A 20,218-nucleotide genomic window follows, 5' to 3' on the forward strand; every position below is an offset into this window, starting at 1 on the left:
TTTTTGCAAAACCCTTCTTACTCAGGAAGTATCCTGGAATACCACCAAAGGCAGCAGATACATTTTTGTGAGGCCCTGGGAAAATAGCGTGATCTTTGTGGTCTACTCAGAACTTTCGTCAAGGATGTGGTACAAATTCCCGGTTCCAGAAAAATATTAAAGGTTTTCTCACTAAGCAGAAGCTAAATACTGATTGACTTTTAAATTAACATAACTTCGCAGAAGTTCGCAGTTTGTAAACCATGGGTTAGTACAACCATTCCAACAAAGGGAAGAAGAAAATGTTATATGAGTTTACTGATCTTCCTTATCAGACGTCTCAAACCTCTTACGCAACTCAGTAGCAATCGATTGGGACCTTCGACATATAGTGTCATAAAATCAGGCAGAACATGACTATGTGATTTTGTTATCTCCGTAAATATGGACTTTGGCACGACGACTGTCTGCATTACGTATACGTGAAATAGATTACATAAAAGAACGTCTTATTCTTAGTGCTTGCCGTAAAGCAGCCTGATTTCCTGAACCATCAGAAATGTCCTAGTTGTAATTGATTTGCTTTTGCTACCTTAACTATAAACTTAGCAGGATCATAACATGTCTAACTATAATTATATAGCGAACAGCTAAGTTCTTTAAGACCTATGACAATTAATAAACTTTCATTTATTTCCTAATTAGGCTTCCCTTTCTGATCTCTTTCTTGTAACTTCGAAGTAAACAGTTACAGTTTATTTTCCCATTCATTACAGTTTGCAATGAATAATCAATTACAAATTTTTTACGCCGCATTATAAATAACACGAACAGTTGCTTTAAGGTCGTTATATGGCGCAATGTGCAAGGCGAGTGAGCAATAAACTGAGTACTTCAAAACTTCAGCTGTATGAAATAATGATACCTTGGTTTATATAAAATGCCTTTATTAATATCCACTAGTAACAAATAATTTGATGGTATTCTTGAATAATCTTTAAAAATTCCAAAGCAGATTAACAATAATCTGCACACATTCTAATACTTAGATCACTCATGTTGGAAATATAGCATCACTAGGTTCTTCAGTAGATATATACATGAATAAATTATAAATACCAGCCAAAAGAAGGCTCAATACAATTGATGTACAATATCTGAAATATTCACTGTACAGCTGTTCATCTGACACTGCCAGAAAAGCGATGCAGCGTAACAGTCTCTACGTGAAGCCATCCTTAAGCCTGGTTTTGCGCCTTTCTGTGTTTTAAGAGGTTAAATTAATTACAGACGTTTATCAATTAGTGTTACTAAATAATTTATTGTAGATTAAACACTGAAAAATAGTTAATGTAAATATTACTTGAGTATACTGGAATTTTATTTTCGAGACTGTACTTGAGGATTCTAGCAGAATATTTTTCTTTTTAAACGTAATTAACAGACTATGTGGCAATTGTTTTATCGAGGTCGAATTGGTCTCTAAGGAATAATGTGTTTAATAAGATGCCATCTGCACAAAATTTGTGTATAGGAAAACCTCCTGTTAAGTGATATGTTCTCACATTTAATGTTACCTTACTCGTTTTCTCTTGTCACCTGTAGACTGTGCACATACTTTTACTTGGTAACGTCTATCCAGTATGTGTGATTGCCCAAAGTATCCTGTGGCGTTACAAAAATATATTTTGATAAGTCAAAAAATGCAAAATACGTAGTCTACATTTCAGTGAAGTTACATCCTGCAAACACATCATGTTTCGAAAAGTAGCATAGAATGTAATACAAGGACGTTTACTTTTACTACTAAATGAGAACAAATACAATTTAAAACAGTGATTAATTTGAAAAAGTTAAATAGTTCCGTTTGGTCTTCAGAGACGGAAACATGTAAGGGCATGAATAATTGAAATAAGAAAATCTTAACCAGTCACACTGGACGGAAGTATTTAACTTTTTCATAATATTAGTGTGACGGACCAGAATGAAATAAATCAAATTCAGTGACTAATTTGGTTCTTGCCTAATTCATTTTCTTCTTTTCTGCTTTGGAGTGGAGTGGTTTTGACACAAGCAAGTGAAACAATTTTTTGAAGATAACGTAAAGTGTTAACAGACTCGCGGCTGTAATAACGAATAGAACTGCAATGACATCTAACAGCAGGTATTGGTACCAACTCAACTCCAGTGCTGCAGAGCGCATATGTGGCGCTCCTCGGTGTCTGATTACGTACTCGGTCCAGAACATAGCGGTGTTCAGAGGAGACATAGGACGATCGCGGAATGCTCTTGAAACAGCCATCGCATTTTCTTTGTAACTGAAATCGAGAAGCAGACATTTTTATTTAACGACGAGGTGTTACCTCTTTGACTACTTCCAGTTATGTAACTGCTGCTAGTAACTACAGAAAAATCGAGTCGGTTCATAACACAACAAGCGAGACCATGAGGCAAACAATTTGCGTAATTAATAGAATGTTATAGACTTGAAAGGATTCTGACGATGGTGTATACTGTACTTCTTTTGGACTTCACCCATCGTCTGGTATACAAAAGACAAAAAACCACCACGTTTCGGAGACTGGATCTGTCTCCGTCTTCAGGTGGATAGAGAAGGATAAACCTACTCAGTTGTGCCCCTTAGAAAGAGCTAGTCTCAGTCACTGGACAAACCCCGATCTCTCTACAACCGGTTCCATCAGTGGGAGGAAAGAATAAAATCGCAGTAAAAACATGATAGAAAATTTGTGCCAAGCATGAACTTGTCAACAATGAAAAGAAACGGAAGTATAGGTTATATTCCATGAATTCAGTTAAAAACGAAAGTAAAAACTGGATAATGCATGCCTAATCTGCGTGGATTAAGAATCGTGCCACCATGGCGACTTCCGGGAATCAGACTAATCCCCGGAAGAAAACTTGCAGGAGTAGTGGAACCACTAATATTCATAAAATTACATTTTTCATTTGTTAACCTCTTCATTGATGAGGGGGATCCATATGGGAGAAATATCCAAACTGGGTCGGCTGATCGGATTGGATGAACATGCCATATGAGCTGATTCTTTGTACTTTCTGTATCTGCTGTTACTTTCAACCTCCAAGATCCTAGCTTCATCCCAGCTTACCCTGTGACCTTCTTCATATGCATGCTGAGCCAACCTGGATTTCTCTAGAAGACCCTGCTTGAGATTGTGCTTGTATTCACGGATTCGAACAGCCAGTGGTCTGCCTGTTTCACCAATGTAGCTTCTGCCACATTGACAGGGAATACTATAGACGCACTGTGCCGTCTGTTGAGGATCCTCAACAGACAACAAGCGAAGAGACCGTGAGAAGAGGTAAAAGCAGTTTGTTTTTACCGGTTCTCACGGTCTCTTCGCTTGCGGATTTCTTATATTTTTCCTTCTACCCTGAAGATGGAGGCGATACGTTCCTCCGAAACGTCGGTTAACACCACATATACACGGTGCCAAATCCCAGAAGACTGCTTTCTTCATAGTCACCACCGTGAAAGCCTCAAATCTTACAAGATTATTCATGATTTTACTCATTCCGCCCGGAAAATTGACAGGATAGTGACTCTAGTAGGCCACTTTCGAGTCCCTCCAGATCCTTTCAACTCACATAGTAAGCATCATGGGGTTTTGATAGCTCAGTCGTTATAGCGACAGGTTTGGTCCTGGACGACCGGGGTTCAATTTCCGGCAAGGGAAATATTTTTCTCTTCTTCACAGCCTCCTATATAATGTGTACAGCGGAGGCTCACTTTCCAGGGGTAAAGCAGCCGGAATGTGAAGCTGACGGCTTACATCCCTCTATGACCGAGGTCAAGAGTGGCAGAACTACTCCCCCCCCCCCACGTCTTCATGTCATAGCACTTAAATATGCATAAGATCAGCATTACCCAGTTGTCCTATCATTCTATGCTTTATACCAGAATTCCTGACAGCATCGTAAATTAAATTACACTGCCACAACAAAATTTATAATTTTTCTAAAAAACGATTTAATGTACAATATTGGTACCTAGCCGAATTTGCACATCTCATTACAGGCCACTACTTCGATCTCAGATATGTTGCTGTGTTGTAATCCCTATACCGAGGCTTAACGTAATGTAAAGAAAAGCAGTCTACGAACCTACGAATTTCAGGACTCGTAGCATGTCAGCTCCGCTAAAGTATAATTATTTGCATTTGCAATAAATTGTTATAAAGATGGTTAGGTATGCAAAATAACAAGAAACATATTTGTACTACAAATTAGATTATATATTTTCAGTCTATGCAATTAACATCGTTTCACTAGTACTAACTATAGGAGCAACACCAATATTTCCCTCGCAGTTATGTAGAAAATAATCACTGTCTGCTCTGACAGAGGGACATAACTAAAAAATAGGAGCGAAATTTTGATTTAGAGGATGACAAGTAAGGCGGTAGATGCATGCAATTAATATCGCACATTAAAGGATTAATATGGAACCGTTACTTACCTAGGATTGCTCAAAACTTCTCTCAGAGCCGCCAGGACCTTCTCCTTGGTAACAGACATGTGGTCCAACTTCACGGCGATTCCTTCATCCTGCAAGTTCTTCACGTTGTGGAACTGATCGCCAAACAAGGGGATGGCAACCATGGGAACGCCACTGAACACAGCTTCCATAGTGCCCATGAGACCGCCGTGTGTGAGGAATAGTCTGACCTTGGGATGGCCTAAGAGACATAACTGGCTACAGGGAAAACCTCTCACATTGTTACGCCTTTTGACATTAAGCCTCTCACAAACTATGCGCAATATATTCAGATATGCATAATTATGCGATTCTAATATTTCAAAGTCTAAGGAAGAGTGAATTGACTGTTAAGTGACTTACCAAGAACGTCAACTTGGGGCAGCCATTTTGCAGTCTTTATGTTCTTTGGCTGTCCTGGTAGTGTGCTGCCTTCCCATTTCCAGAGAATTCGCTGTGGTAGTTCGGAAAACGCTTGCAAGAATGCAGCCATTTTCTGCTGGCTGAAGGTGTCAGCTCGGACAGTGGAGCCCAAACTAAAGAAAATGGCTCCATGCTCGGATTCGTTCAGGAACTTGTCGATATCCTGAGTGGAAGGAAATACATCGCATTTTATATGTTGGATGCATATACAGAAATGTAAAGCGAGTAACCTTTATGCTTTCATTATTAACGTTGTTAAAAGAACGTTATTCTTGCGCGAATGCATGCATTTACCGTCAGATGTCCAAAGTTAGAACCTACCCCCCTAAGATTTTCAGTGCGAAATGTCCATTTAATACAATGGTAACTTTCTGAGCTGGTTTCCTGAGCAAGATGTCAGAGTACATTTGTTAACTCCTCTTGGTTTGTACGCATCCACCAATGAGTAGTCTCCATATTAATAGTTTTAAAGTAATTTTATAACCGAAGCGTTTATTTCTGCTACTGCAGATGTACTCGAACAGAAGACATCTATTATTATTTATTTTAACTGCAAATGGGGTTTACCCAGTGTAGGTGATATTACAATAAGACACAAAACAAAAATAACACACAACACACAAAATAACACACCACACTCAAACAAAACGCAGCACACAAAACTACACGAACAACAAAGGAGACATTGCATACAATGAATACAATGGAAATACATAATACCCTCTTTTCGAATAGCAAGGCAAAGGAGACTACAATAAATATAAGATACTTTAGCTGTTGTAATGAACACAGTCCAGTCATTAAGATTCTTTCTCTAAACTGTACCTGTTTCTAGATTCTGTCAGTCCTTCCGAGACTTCATGCTGAATAAGTTATCGTTAGAACATCGTAATCAGGGTTGCTTCAGTTTATTTTCATATTTGTACAAAACGCTGTTAAATAGGTAATTCAGCTCTGTGCTACTCTATTCGATTTTCATTCGAAAGTGTTAGGTTGAATTCACTGTTAAATTCGCTTAGTGGGGGATGGAGTCCAACTGGGTCCACTCGGCACGGCGGCCACCGATTGGCCTATTGTAGCCTGCCCTGAGTGATTATGATGTTGGAGAATTTGGTGAAATGAAGATTGGTAAGGGAAACTGAAGTACACGGAGAAACCCCCCATCCCAGCGCAACTTTGTCCACCACAAATCCCACTTGATCAGACCCAGGATCGAACCCGGGCCGCCGCGGTGGGAAGCCAGCAACTAACCGCTTGAGCTATGGCGCTGCCGAAGTCACTGCTGGAATACGGGTTATCTTACAAATTTTACTTTCCTGCCTCCCTTTATTCCCTTACGTAAATTATGCGACATCACGTTAAATGATAAATTTGTCTTCATGATGAGATTTGTTAACTGCACTCTCTTCGGCCGTTTCGCATATTGCAGAGGAATAAAATATTTCCCTTCGATTCCTAAGTAGACAGCAGCTATTAACTCCTCCAAATAATTCCTCACATTTAACCAGTCTCTGTTTGTCTTTAATGCTGAATAGTGTTAGTAACTAAATCAGCATCATCAAGTGTTATTTGCTTCAGTTGGCTTTCACTGTTCATTTATTATCGTAATCTACGACGATGAAAAGAGTCAATCATTAATACCTCAGCTCCAAATAAACCCCAATTCAAAAATCAGTGTCTAGGTAAGCTTGATCTTCAATTCCACATAGAGAAAATACGAAAAATCCTTTCACATGCGTCTGATAGGCCATCAGATCATTCAACTCGGCTGGGACATCTCTCCCTTGTGAACTCCCGCTATCACAACAGAAGTAAAAAAAACCCTACAATTCTGTCCAGTGTAGATTGAGTAGGAAAATTTGTGTTTTTATATTCGTAGCATACAGAGAATTTATCTCACCAATGATTACTTCTATTCTGATAGTTTTCTGGTGCAAGGCCTCATTCGTGTGGAGCTTTTAATGTTTTGTCTTATCTCTCGCAGATGGTTTGTGCTGTGCTGGGTTTATGTTGGTGCTGGTGTCCGGAGATAGGGACTAGCTCTGTCGACTGGGCCCAGCAGAGTTGGTTTTACCCGAAGAGGGAGAATAAAAGCAGGAAGATGGATTTTGTCCAGAAATATAACATTTGTATTAATGTACCATCGTCAAAAACTACTATGACACATCATCTTTGGATTGTTGACGTGTTTCGACTACTTAAGAAGACTCGAGTTGCCTGGTTGACATTTATCTGCTATATCGGAGATGGATATTTTTTTTATTTCTAGTCTTGTGGGACTAAGTCCCTTGTACTGCGGCCACTTCTGGCCTATTGTACCAGCCCCAGATGATGGGTGAGGGTGATTGTGGAGCAATTGGTGGAATGAAGATTGGCAGGGGAAACCAATGTACTCGGAGAAAACCTGCCCAGCGCCACTTTGTCCACCACAAATCCCACTTGACCAGATCCGGGATTGAACACGGGACGCCACGGTGGGAAGTCAACGACTAACCACCTGAGCTATGGCACGGCCTATAGAGCCAACTTACTAGGTACTATTCTTATTATTCAAGTACACCGCCAATAATACGACAATGATACAGAAACACGTAAAATATATATTTCTTTTACTAACGGGATGCTGAAATACAGGTTACTACAAATGATTCATTCCATTTCAGAACTCTATATTGGTCGTCCCGTGATTTTCCGTTTACAGAGACAATCAGTATCCTTAAACTGCCGATACCACCGCAGGATGCTCTGTTTACATGGTGGTTCTTTTCTGTGCTCTGCTTTGAATGCACGCTGCACGGCAATAACAGACCAACATCTCGTACATTCCAGCTTCGTCGCCATTTTGTGAGGCACTAAATTCATGCTGCAAACTGATGTATCACGATGCAAACTTGGTGAGTTTACGGTTCTTTCCATTATTAGTCATATTTGTATGTATAAAACTTTGGAAATTATACTGTTCTGAAATGGAATGAATCATTTGTAGTAACTCTGTATGATATTACTCGGTACCAGCGCCTCGCTTACCTCGGGCAGTTTCTTTGGTATCTGCACATGGAGTCCGCCTACTTCAATGACGCTCGGTACGTTTGGTACGGGCTGATTCAGTGAGAAGTGTCTGTTAACAAGCACTAGACTCGTGTTGCGTACAAATTCCGCCAGAGGAGGCAGCGATTCTCCAAAGTACCTCCTTGCAACGGCTTGAGAAGGAAGATCAAACCAGTAATGGTACTCCCATTGCGATTTCTTCAGATAAATCGTATTCACAAGTCTCTCTAGGAAAGACATTTTATCAGAATGCCCCAGAAATATGTTCCCAATGTAAGAGGGATTATCAGGATTTGCAAATCTTTCATACCCCCAGGGTAGTAATGGTGTTGTGACAATAGAAATAAATGGTGCTTGAAATTTATATGCAAATCCAACGTAGCAATCCGTGTTGAAAAGTTCTGTGATTACAAGATCAAACGTCTCTTTTGAATTGATGAGTTTCAGAACAGGGGGATGAGACAGAGTCTTTTCGCATCCTGTGACAGCAAGCTCAGCTAAGAGCGTCACTATAGTGTAGACGGAGTCTGTAGCTATGACATCCAGAGGAACTGTGCTCACAAAATTCGGCATCGACCCTACAAGGCTAATGTCTGTGTAATTCGGTATCTGAGTCTTCTGAGGAAAATGGCTAATCACGACCACTTCGTGTCCTCTAGCTGCTAAACCTTTCATTAATGTCTCGGACATCATGAAATGGCTTCTGGCGACGTGAGGGAAGACGCCCAAAATCCTGGAGCCAGAAGAATGCCCAAGGAGATATTGCAGCAGGAAGAAAGTCAAGAAGTGCCACATGAGTACCTGTACAAAGAGAGAAAAAAGACTTAGCTGCACTCTGAACTCAGAGCAAGTTAAAGATTTGGGGCCGGAAAATTCTGGCGTGTAGAAAGGAGGCGAAGGAGTAAGGGGAAGGGTACATATTCATCTACTGTGTGTTCCTTGTGATTCTCACGACGGAATCGCCAAATTTTATGTGATGTGTTTATTTATGCTTTTAAAGGTGCGTCGTCAAATAAAAGGATGCAATAAATAAAGAACAGGGAAAATTTGAAAGAACCGGACGCAGAGCACCTCGAGATAACTGAAAAATACTTTTAATTACGGCATTTAAAAACATTTTCGAAACGCGGACATCAAAATTCAAAGCAGCGAACGTGATAAGGAGATTATTATGAATGCTGGATGGTCAAGAGTATAGATGCAGGCCATCATATGTTGTTTGGAGATATGAGTTGAGATACTTTTATGAGCCTGAGCAAAACCAGGTACAATGTCTCTATACTAAAGTGTATATCTTCTGGGGCATAACGCCGTGTAGTTCTTGAAAGCCACCATCGTTTCGGGGCAACTTCTCACCTCCATCTTCAGGGTTGAAGAAAAGCCAAGCAAGAAACCAGCGCATAGCAAATTACCTGTTTTAGGCTCCCTTATCGAGCTCCTTTTATCTGTAGAGACTGAGTTCTTGAGGCATGATTCGAAAACTAGAACTCCAAACGTCGAAGAGATGTCCGGTAACTACAATCATTTTAAGCCTGAAACGCAAGTTAAAGATTTTCTTTATTGTGATTAACGAGGGCATGTCACGTGGGGAATAATTAAATGATTCTGTCAATAAATTCCAGAATTAGTACACTTCCTACTGAGAAAGGAGGCCTCGATGTTCAGTAAAAAAGTTGATTCTTCCTATGTTAATTAAGCACCACACCATAAAGATATATGGAGTGTGGAGGAATAGCTCCACGCATTCTTAATTTCTGTAGTAGACAGAGGTGAGCAATTGGATTCAGCAGCAGGCAATTTACTCCCTAGGATACAGACAGCGAACGGTACTCGATAAACAGGAGGGCTAATGGGTCCGACAGCCAGTCTGAACACGGAAGTGAAGAGAAAGTCTCTGCCCCTGCCAGGATTCGAACTCCAATTCTCCGGTCGTCAATCTTCTTGCAGTCTAATCACTCTAATGAGTGAAGTTCTCTGTCTGTCATGGAATGCAGGCATACGGCATGAAATGGGAAAGCAGAGGGACATGTAGCGAGGTGGGGGCCTCTGTACCTACTGTAGGCAGATCTTAGGAAGTCTGTCTGTGACGTCAGAAAAACGCTAGCGGTCTCTGTGATTCACGAAATTCTGATATGCTTTGGCAAGGTATTTTCTAAGTTCTGATCTGTTCATGGCGGCTTGGTATGGTGGTACACAACTGCATGTACCTTTCTTTATTTGATGTGGGGCGATTTTATTTCATCCTGTTTTCTACGTGCTAGATGGCAGAGGGTTCGGAGTTCGAGTCCCGGTAGGAACAAGAATTATTTATTCTCCACGTTGTTCACACCGGCTCTGAGGTCCGCTCAGCCTCCTATCCAGTGGGTACCGGGGGCTTTTTCCCCGGGGGTAAAGCGGCCGGGGTGTGAATCTGACCACTCACCTACAACTAGTGGCGAGATAAGAAAAATGTGGATCTATACAGCCACTCCTCATACGGCTTAATATTGTAGTGTTTAATTAATTTTATATTTTCACAGAACAAAGTGTTTTTTTTAGAAGCTGACAGCCAATCAGCTACTCAAGAATTTTTTCTACTTTTCATGCAATCCGAAGGTTCATTATCTCTTTCACAAGACTTAGGAATAAACTATAATTTTACCATCATATTCTGAACTATTCTTTTAACTAGTATGTTAATAAACCGGCAATTCAGTAGGAAAGGCTGCAGACAGACAGGTGCCGGAAAATTTAAGATGTGTTATGTAAGAAATACGGCAACTGAAATGAAGCACTGCTACCGTAGTCAATTGTATTGTTGACAAAGCAGCGCTGTTGTGGTTTGCTATATCGAGAAAACAGTGCTTGTTGAAGAGTGGGAATGACCGCTTGGAAAAAGTAAATACTAATGGATATTTGGTCCACTCAGTTGCCTCCTTAGTTGACCTTTCGTAACTTTCCTAGTCCACTGTCCCAGTGAATATCTCCCTCCTTCATATGTCTCCTATGGTACACCATTCAACAATTTCCTTTCTTCCCTTTCTGCCGGAACTTCCACCCGAGGAAATGTGATCCCTACTTCACTCTCCAAAGAACCCACAGCAGACGGTGCTTGGCACCTGGACCATTGGTCGCCTGGAAACACCAGACTTTGTGCTCTCTGTGGTCTAAGAAGGACCGTTTGATAATCTTCCCCACCCTCCGCTTTATCGGTCAACTTGACAAAAACATGAATACACACACCAGCACGTATCTACCCTACTCACTTCTACCCTAAAGATGAAGACAACAGGCACCTCCAAAACTCTGGAAATTCTACGCTTATCCATACGATACGAGATCCAAACAGCAGTACCAGTATCGATAATTACGCGACATTCATACCAAAAATCTGTAACGCTCGACACTGCCTCTTTGTTTGGACACACTGATATAATCGAGCAATATGAAACAGTTACTTTGAGGGTGCTTTTCTACATTCATGTTGTTTAGTTTGCACCAACTTTTGTCCTTTATTAGGTTCATTTTTTAATTATATTAGACGATATTGCTCACTTCTGTTCCTCCTTGTCCACTGTTCTCCAGCACTCGTGACGCAACAGCTACAGTAACGCCGTTGTTAGTAATTCCAGTAACATGTCTAGGCGCTGAATTATCACACACAAGGCTTAAGATTCTTAAAAATTATCAGAAATGACTAGTGGGGCACAAAAATTAAATAGATTTATCCATAACATTTATTGAACACAGGTGCAAGAAGTGCAAGAAATATTAAACAAGGAAAACAAAAGAAACTATTGTCTACATGAAGGCAACGAAAGATAGATTCGAATGAAAGGCGATAAGTGTCTGCGATTGTGTGTGTGTATATATACAAAATATACGGCATAAATTCAGGAATGAGTTCCTCATATATAGGTAATAAAAATAGTTCATATCAACATAGTTCCAGATATGCATAGTTTCCCAGTTAAGGCTTTCTAAAACCACTGAATGATAAACTGAATTTCTTAACTCCCGCAGATGTTTTCCGTCATTCACTACATTAAGACAATCGTGGTATCAGTCCGACACAATCTTGGAGAGTTTCCAAATCTTAATAGGAGAAGTGTACAGTGTGGTGATCGCAAGTTGTTGAGACGATGTACTCAAACCAACAGCTAGCCGATATGCATTTCGTGTATGTTTTGGCAAGACGGTAATGCTCTGATGGCTCGTCGTTTGTGCCGAGAAATGTATCGAGGACGAAGATGTCCAGATAGGAAAATATTTTTTAAAGTATCCATCGCCGCCTTTGTGAACATGGGAGTTTTGCACCTCATGTTACCAACAGGGAACGGCCAAGATCTACTGCGACTCCTGAAATAGAGGAGGATATTCTGGATGCTGCAAATGAAACCTCTGGAATCAGCACACGAAAGAATTCAAGGTAAGTGGGTGTCACTCTTTCGACTGTCTGGAGAGTGTTGCTAGAACAACAGCTGTATCCCCGCCATCTGCAGCAAGTAGAGGTCTTGTCATTATAAGATTACCCTGCTCGAGTAAATTTCTACCAGTGGTTCAAACCCTAACTTCCCTGCCTTTGTGATATCTACGGATGACGTACAGTTCGCAAGAAATGAAATCTAGAATTTCCACAAACAGCACCTGAGTGTAGATGAAAATCTTCCATCACTTCAACAACAGCGGTTCTCCATCAATATCTGGGCCGGTATTTGTGGTGAAAATTGATTCGGACCCCACGTACTTCCGAACAGGCTTTAGGAACGAATTTACAAAACTTTCTTGGAAAAAAAATGCCTGAGTTCTTGACAGACGTGCCAGTGATCACTTATCGAGAACTGCACTTCGTGCTTGATGGTACTCCCTCACATTTCAGTCTTGTTGCCCGCAGGTTCTTGAATCGAAAGTTTCCTGGTCGGTGGGTAGGTAAAGGTGGACCGATTGCCTGGCCACCACGCTCACCTGATTTAATTCCACTGGATTTATACTTGTGGAGCCATTTATAATCGTTGGTGTATTCGTCTCTAGTGGACGATGTGGAAACACTCTGAAATCGAATTGTCGCGGGTTTTCAGACAATACGAAACATGCCAGGAATTTGGGCCTCTATTCAGGCAGGAGGTGAACATATGGAACGTTTTCTGTAAGGTAATGTGAAGAGCTGAGGTGATATTGATATAAACTATTTTTATTATCTACATATCAGGAAATCATTCCTGAAGTCATGCTGTGTATTTTTAAAACATTTAAGTTGACTGTACTGGCGATCACAGTGACCAAGCGTTCTAAGGCATGAACTGTCTTCGTTCGCTCGAAAACTGGGATCATTTGTTCGAATCCCACTCACGGCATGGATGCTTGTATTGTGTGCGTTTTTTCTGTGTTTGTGTTGTTCTGTGTAGGTAGAGGTCTTGAGAAGGGCTGATCCCCCGTCAAAGGAGTCCTACCGACTGCGTATAGGATCGGGATTAGGACTATATAGGATTTGTTTCTTTTTAATTCGCTTAGTGGGGGGTGGAATCCGACTGGGTCCACTCGGCACGGCGGCCACTGATTGGCCTATTGTACCTTCCCCGGGTGATTATGATGGAGAATTTGGTGGAATGAAGATTGGCAGGGGAAACCGAAGTACTCGGAGAAAATCCGCCCCAGAGCCACTTTGTCCACCACAAATCCTACTTGACCAGACCTCAGGATCGAACCCGGGCCGCCGCGGTGGGAAGCCAGCGACTAACCGCTTGAGCTATGTATAGGATTGGTACTTCATGACTGTAAATTTCTCACTACATCATAGGGGCCTCTCGAATGTTTTGCAGCAAGGACTGTGACAATCTAGTTTCGCTAATGACCAAAGCAAACTGTTTTATAAACAGCATACTGTCAGTTAACAAGTTGCATAGGTCAGTTAACACATTATCAGAAGGTATAAGACAGAGTTAAGAAATTCTGTGCTTACATGTAAGTAGCAGTAACACTAATCCTGTGATCGTGATTAGAATGTGACGAAGTTTAATTAGATAAATGTGAAATTTTCGAATTCACAAAGGAATAATGTCAAGAAAATATTTAACAACATTTCTGTAAACCATGTTTTCCATGTCAGATGACTATAGTATAAGCTGTAGGTATTGTTCCTTAACCGAAAGTCGCTACATGTGGCATTTTGAGTACGTGTACCATAAGACATAGAAAGAGATTCAAAACTGAGTCAAAAATGCGAATCATTTCTTCTGAGTGGTCAAGAGAAGAAAATCTCCATTTTTGCTTTCTGTCGGGCTTATTGTTGTGAAGTTTTCTTCGTCACTTCGACCCCTTAACAATGTACTACCGTCGACATAAACGATTCTGTTGTTTCCACAGCTCCACTGATTCTTGTAACCGTTTTGTTTTATAGATTTTGCTTTCTATGTATGTTAGTTAGTTAATATCCAGACATAATTTGATATAATTAAAGTACATAATCCCATTCATATGTAAATGTAGCCTATCCATTTGACTGTAATACCGGATATAACTTATTGTAACAATGCTACTAGCAGCTTGTAATCTGAGATTGAGCCAGTAGGAGCGAGCTGTTCTGGACAAGGCCAAGGTAATCAAGTAAGCCGCGCCGTAGCTCAAGCGGTTAGTCGCTGGCTTCCCACCGCGGCGGCCCGGGTTCGATCCCGTGTACAGTCAAGTGAGATTTGTGGAAGACAAAGTGGCGCTGGGGCAGGTTTTCTCCAAGTACTTCGGTTTACCTTGCCAGTCTTCCACCAATTGCTCCACAGTCACCCTCACCTATCATCTGGGGCTGGTACAATAGGTCAGAAATGGCCGCAGTGCAAGGGACTTAGTCCCACCCCACCAGAAATAAAGAAAAAAGGAGGTATAAGAAGGAACTCGCTATACTCTCATGTTGCTTATTAGTATATTCACAGAGAGTCCCGATTGATTACAAAGAATGCAGCTGAGAGGAAGAGATTAGATGAAATCAAGTGCAGTGTCAAGGTCAGTGACGTTTTAACCCCTGCGATAACTTTGGGTGGTGGTACAAACTGAGAAAGAGAGAGATATATATATAAGGAAGTGTTACAGAACGCCTGTAAACATAAAGTGACAAATTTATCGTAACATTACCTTACAGATTATAAAACTTTTGTAGTCTCGTGGTAAGTGTTTGTGTTGAAGAGAAAGATATTTTGAGTCACAAGAATTATGATTACAAAGAAAGGGAGGTGAGCCTATTACTTCCTATGTAATCCATTCGGTAAAGCGTATCTCATTTCATTACATTACAGAATCCATTGACCTCATCGGGAATCGAGCCCGCGGCGTTATGACTTGTAGCATAGTGCCTCGACAAACTACGCTACAGCTTAGCGTAGTTGGTTGAGGCAATATGATACAAATCGGAGGGTCGAGGGTTCGATGCCCGATTAGATCATTGGATTTTTTCAGTTCATCTACTCCTTCCAGCCGCACTATGGCCCTGGGGCCGACTCAGCCTCTAACACAAATGTGTACCAGGAAACTTCCTTGGGGGGTGAAGGGCGGCCGGCGCGTAAAGCTGACAACATCGCCACCATTTGTGAACCTATTGTCTACAGAATGTGGGACCCTCAACATCTCACAACCCTAAGGGCCTTCACGGCCTGTTACAGGGATACCTTAATTTTTACCTTACAAAATCAGTATCGGCTTGGAAGATTGTAACCGCTCATTTCATTTAGACCTTCTTTGTTACGTATTGCATCATGACGCCTGAAAGCCGGAATAGTTTATGACTAGGCAACGGCTTAGTAAACACATTCCCGAGGAGGCGAACGGGCGCAGCAGTGGTCAGCGCCGAGCTCATTGCGACGCAACGGTGCCGTAAATAATCCCTGCAGAAGTGAATCAACATGCAACAACAAAGAAAGCGGTGCTTTCTGTGGGGATCACCTTGAGTCTATGTAACGAGACTCCCAGGCAGCTAGAATTATAAATGAGTTCCGGAGTGGGCAGTTGGCAGAATAGTTGAGAAGAAATGACAAGAAATGAATTAGGCTGCGCAAAGAAGACTTCATAGTGTGCAGCAGTTAACAATGAGACTCACACTAGTGTGTGTAATAGCGAAATGTGAAGTGTGTCCATCAGCGATAGCGCTGTGTTACTTGTAGTTCCAAGTTGAGTGTATGAAGTGTCAAGAAATCAATCGTCCAATTCAAATCCGCCTAACAAATCACGCACAAACCTAANCGGCTGGTAAGGCTGACAACATCGCCACCATTTGCGAACATACTGTCTACAGAATGTGGGACCCTCAATATCTCTCAACCCTAAGGGCCTTCACGACCTGTTACAGGGATACCTTAATTTTTTACCTTACAAAATCAGTATCGGCTTGGAAGATTGTAACCGCTCATTTCATTTAGACCTTCTTTGTTACGTATTGCATCATGACGCCTGAAAGCCGGAATAGTTTATGACTAGGCAACGGCTTAGTAAACACATTCCCGAGGAGGCGAACGGGCGCAGCAGTGGTCAGCGCCGAGCTCATTGCGACGCAACGGTGCCGTAAATAATCCCTGCAGAAGTGAATCAACATGCAACAACAAAGAAAGCGGTGCTTTCTGTGGGGATCACCTTGAGTCTATGTAACGAGACTCCCAGGCAGCTAGAATTATAAATGAGTTCCGGAGTGGGCAGTTGGCAGAATAGTTGAGAAGAAATGACAAGAAATGAATTAGGCTGCGCAAAGAAGACTTCATAGTGTGCAGCAGTTAACAATGAGACTCACACTAGTGTGTGTAATAGCGAAATGTGAAGTGTGTCCATCAGCGATAGCGCTGTGTTACTTGTAGTTCCAAGTTGAGTGTATGAAGTGTCAAGAAATCAATCGTCCAATTCAAATCCGCCTAACAAATCACGCACAAACCTAAATCGCGATAGGATATTAATTTTATAAGTAATATCCAGACATAATTTTATGTAAATAAAGTACATAATCGCATTCATATGTAAGTGTAATATATTGATTGTAATACCGGATACAACTTATTGTAAACAATATTGCTTCCTTTTTCAGATATATTTTGTCTTTCCGTCCCTTGATTCAACTAAATATATCAATCATGGCTACCCAGTATCCATAGTTGGGTCAGCTGTTGGGGAGTTTGTGGTGGACCTGTGGCGGATTTTAGGAGTATTTCGGCATCATCTGCGAATTCGCATTCTACGAATTACTCCACAATCATTAAGCGTCTTAGTCTAGGCGGTATGTAGTCTTTAAATTATCTGGTTAAAAAAGGGTGTGCACAATATTTGAAAAATTCTCGTGGAAGTCGTTTTAAATATCCCGCCATTAAGTGCAGTCCTGGCTTGATATATGGTAGCTTTGTAACCGTTCATTCTGATTGGAGGACTATTGTGTGTTAATTAAATCTGTATTNAGATTGTGAGATGCTAAGGTAACTAGCCGCACTGAACAAAATGTTTGAAATGTTTTATCGTGATAGACAGGCTAACCTAAACACCTTGTAATTCTCTTTGGATATTTCTTTTCGTTTCTTTGGAAAATTTAAATAAATATTATTAATAACAATGTGATTGCTCAAGGAGTTTAACAAACGAATTCTTACAATCTTGTAGAAATAGCCAACATATGTCTTTGAAACCTAACCTCTCTAATCCTTCGGAACCATAAAATGTACTATCATACTCGTAATGGCGATTGTGTCTAAAGATTTTACAGCATACTGTCTTAGTACACGTTCTGGAGGCATTAGGAAAATTAGGAAATCATTCATGTTGGAGACTCAGAATAGGAATTAATTGGAAAAATCTATTTACACAAACTATTGCACTTTTAGGTACGGAACTCTTCAAAAGAGTCGAGACTTTCAGAGACATCTATACTCTCACCACTGAAACACAAAATATTTACACTGAATCGTGATAATACGTACGCTTGTTGACAGAGTGTAACTTCGGCAATTGAACCTTCACGGAGGCTTGTACAGTACCGAAAGAAATTCCCAGCTTTTGCGATATAACTCCGTGTAATCCGGTGGAAATTAACCGACGTTTCGGAGAAATACATGACCTTCACCGTCAGCCTTGTTACGCAAACTTGCTACGTGCTTCCTATTGGTTTCTTGCTTGGCTTATTCTTCGACACCAAAGATGGAGGCTGTATTTTCCATCGAATTAACGGCTGCCTTCCACCCTGCTACACGGCATTAATTTCATAAACAAATCTTCAAAGTCACCTCTATGATAACCTCAAACCTAACATAATATAATTAAACACTGAAAAGCAGATTATAACAGTATTTTTTTAAATTTTGACATGTTCTCAATATACTCCCATAACTCCGTGGCATGTAGCCCGCAAGCGAAATATACTCCCATAAGTATATTGTTTAATCATCGCTGATTGATGTGTGCATTATATGTAGCATAAATGTTTTAATTTCTCTCGGAAAGTCGGTAGTTTAAAATTGTCTGCTTATCCAAACTATGTGATTACTATGCTGTCAGTTGTGTAAATGTCCCACGTCTGAAATATTTGCAGTTATTATAAATTTACGTGTTGTCTCTATGATATGAGAGAATTTAATTAGTTACAATGTTATGTATCTTAAATATAGTGCTTATACTAATCGACTGTTCTTCAGATTTTAAAGTGTCCGTCATACAAACATTTTTCAAAAAGAAAAAGAAAAAAAAAGCATTTTGCACATATGGGGAAATATCTAGAATTGTCCCATAAATTGGAGATGCCACGAAAACTAGAGCACATGAATTTCAGAGACACTTATACAGAAAATACACACATTAACGATTAATAATATGGTATCCGAATGGAAATTCTAATTACCTTCTAAATATGACAAATTAAATTGAAAACGTGATTTTGACAGCGGCTCGTATGGTGAAAGTAAAAAAAAAAAAGTTACGCCCTCCATTTCAGAATAAATGCGTTAAAATCCGATCACAATAAACTCACTGTTTAAAGTAAGTAATGCCTTCTTCGACTGCTTGATCAGCTGGATCGTAGGTTCGAATCCCACTCGGAGAATGATCTGCATCTTATATCCTTGAGTTTTATTATCTTGGTGGATGTCATGCAATAGACCGATCAGGCTACCAAATATCTAAAAACTTAAGAAGTTAATTTCAAATTGGGGAAAGCCGGAGGAGTGTAATTCGTAAAAGTCCTAAAAAAGAAGAATTACGCTACATACCAATTTATTTCCGTTCTCGATCACTGCCTCTCTCGAACGTTACGGACACTCCTACTCACTGATCAAATGATGTGACTGAGCAAGCACACGCATGACTTGCAGAAGCTTTTATCAGTAAACATTCAAAATAAATCGCTGTGGTGCCATCTTTTGACAGATTCCTTGCACTGCTAGAAACGGCGGCTGCTTGAAACTCCCAGAAGACCGTGTTAGAGGGTAGGCGTAGCTGTAATGTTCCTGACTCTCTTACGGCAGGAGCTCTTTTCAGATCTCTAAAAGGGATGTCGGCTATTCTGATGCTTCTAGTTCTCCTCAGTCGCTCCAGACGATTGCCAGATGATAACCCCATTAGGAAATGAGAGTTTCCTTCCAAATCCTCTTAATTAATCCATCATGTTATTCGACGCCGTATGGTCTTAGATATTGACCGTTGTAAAATTCCTCTCCCCTTGAAGAATACATCCGTCTAAGATTGGTGATGAAACCTAGCATCTGTCGGAAGGCTGAGGTCAGCTGAGAGCTTTTTACTTTTACATTAACAGCACTACTTCAGGAGATGGGACTGTGTGTTACTCCGTAAATATTTCACATGCGGAACAATTATTTGCATAAAGCTTTGCAGATTTTAATAAGGTCTGTAGTTTATTATGTAACATATCGTGACGTGTCTTCATTTTCCGTTGCGTGGTAACGGTTCGATAAACACAAAAAAGTGTTAAGGAAAGGAAAATGTGGTTATGGGTCTGACGAGACTCTGAATAAAGAATTACTACGCTGGCGAGGGCCACAAGCAATTTATATGACTAAGAGAAGAACTTGGTTAGTATACGCCTTCATTTGCTTGTGAGACGGTAGCCAGCCAGCAAGCAACGACTTAGGTACGAGAACAGATAAATTTACGTTGTTGGAGCCATAGCCTAGCGACGGCTAGGTAAAACAGAATGAGCAAACTTAGTATATGCTGTAATGAGAAGTCGAGTACACGAATTAGCAAGAGATTTTTAATTACTTGAATTTACGGGTTGTATGAATTCATTACGTTCAATTATCAACCCAAACT

At 40.6% G+C, this 20,218-nt stretch overlaps 1 protein-coding gene and 1 long non-coding RNA gene across 3 annotated transcripts in view; one reads left to right on the forward strand and one right to left on the reverse strand.

Annotated features, from left to right (window-relative positions):
* LOC111863371 overlaps nt 1-20,218 on the forward strand; it is a 71,533-nt gene that overhangs the window by 36,153 nt on the left and 15,162 nt on the right. The gene's annotated exons all lie outside the window — the stretch shown is intronic.
* LOC111863369 (UDP-glucuronosyltransferase 1-3) lies at nt 1,905-19,252 on the reverse strand. Of its 2 annotated transcripts, XM_023849631.2 has the most exons (6): nt 19,159-19,204; nt 9,379-9,498; nt 7,946-8,767; nt 4,859-5,081; nt 4,478-4,697; nt 1,905-2,297 (listed from the first exon to the last, which is right to left on the reverse strand). In XM_023849631.2, the coding sequence occupies exons 3-6, from the start codon at nt 8,759-8,761 to the stop codon at nt 2,003-2,005; spliced, it is 1,554 nt and encodes a 517-aa protein (XP_023705399.1). In that variant the 5' UTR covers nt 8,762-8,767; nt 9,379-9,498; nt 19,159-19,204; the 3' UTR covers nt 1,905-2,002. The 2 variants fall into 2 exon arrangements, with proteins under 2 accessions (XP_023705399.1, XP_023705398.1); XM_023849630.2 differs by lacking the exon at nt 9,379-9,498 and having other exon boundaries at nt 19,159-19,252.

Source organism: Cryptotermes secundus, unplaced genomic scaffold (genome assembly GCF_002891405.2).
Source record: "Cryptotermes secundus unplaced genomic scaffold, Csec_1.0 scaffold568, whole genome shotgun sequence".
NCBI classification, from domain to species: domain Eukaryota; kingdom Metazoa; phylum Arthropoda; class Insecta; order Blattodea; family Kalotermitidae; genus Cryptotermes; species Cryptotermes secundus.

Excerpts from the sequence above, each read along its gene's own strand:
- LOC111863369 (XM_023849630.2), bottom strand. The coding sequence starts at position 8,761 with ATGTGGCACTTCTTGACTTTCTTCCTGCTGCAATATCTCCTTGGGCAT. Across the intron at positions 5,082-7,945 it reads TACCAAAGAAACTGCCCGAG|GATATCGACAAGTTCCTGAA; the intron begins GTAAGCGAGGCG and ends CCTTCCACTCAG. Across the intron at positions 2,298-4,477 it reads GAAGTTTTGAGCAATCCTAG|TTACAAAGAAAATGCGATGG; the intron begins GTAAGTAACGGT and ends TCTCGATTTCAG.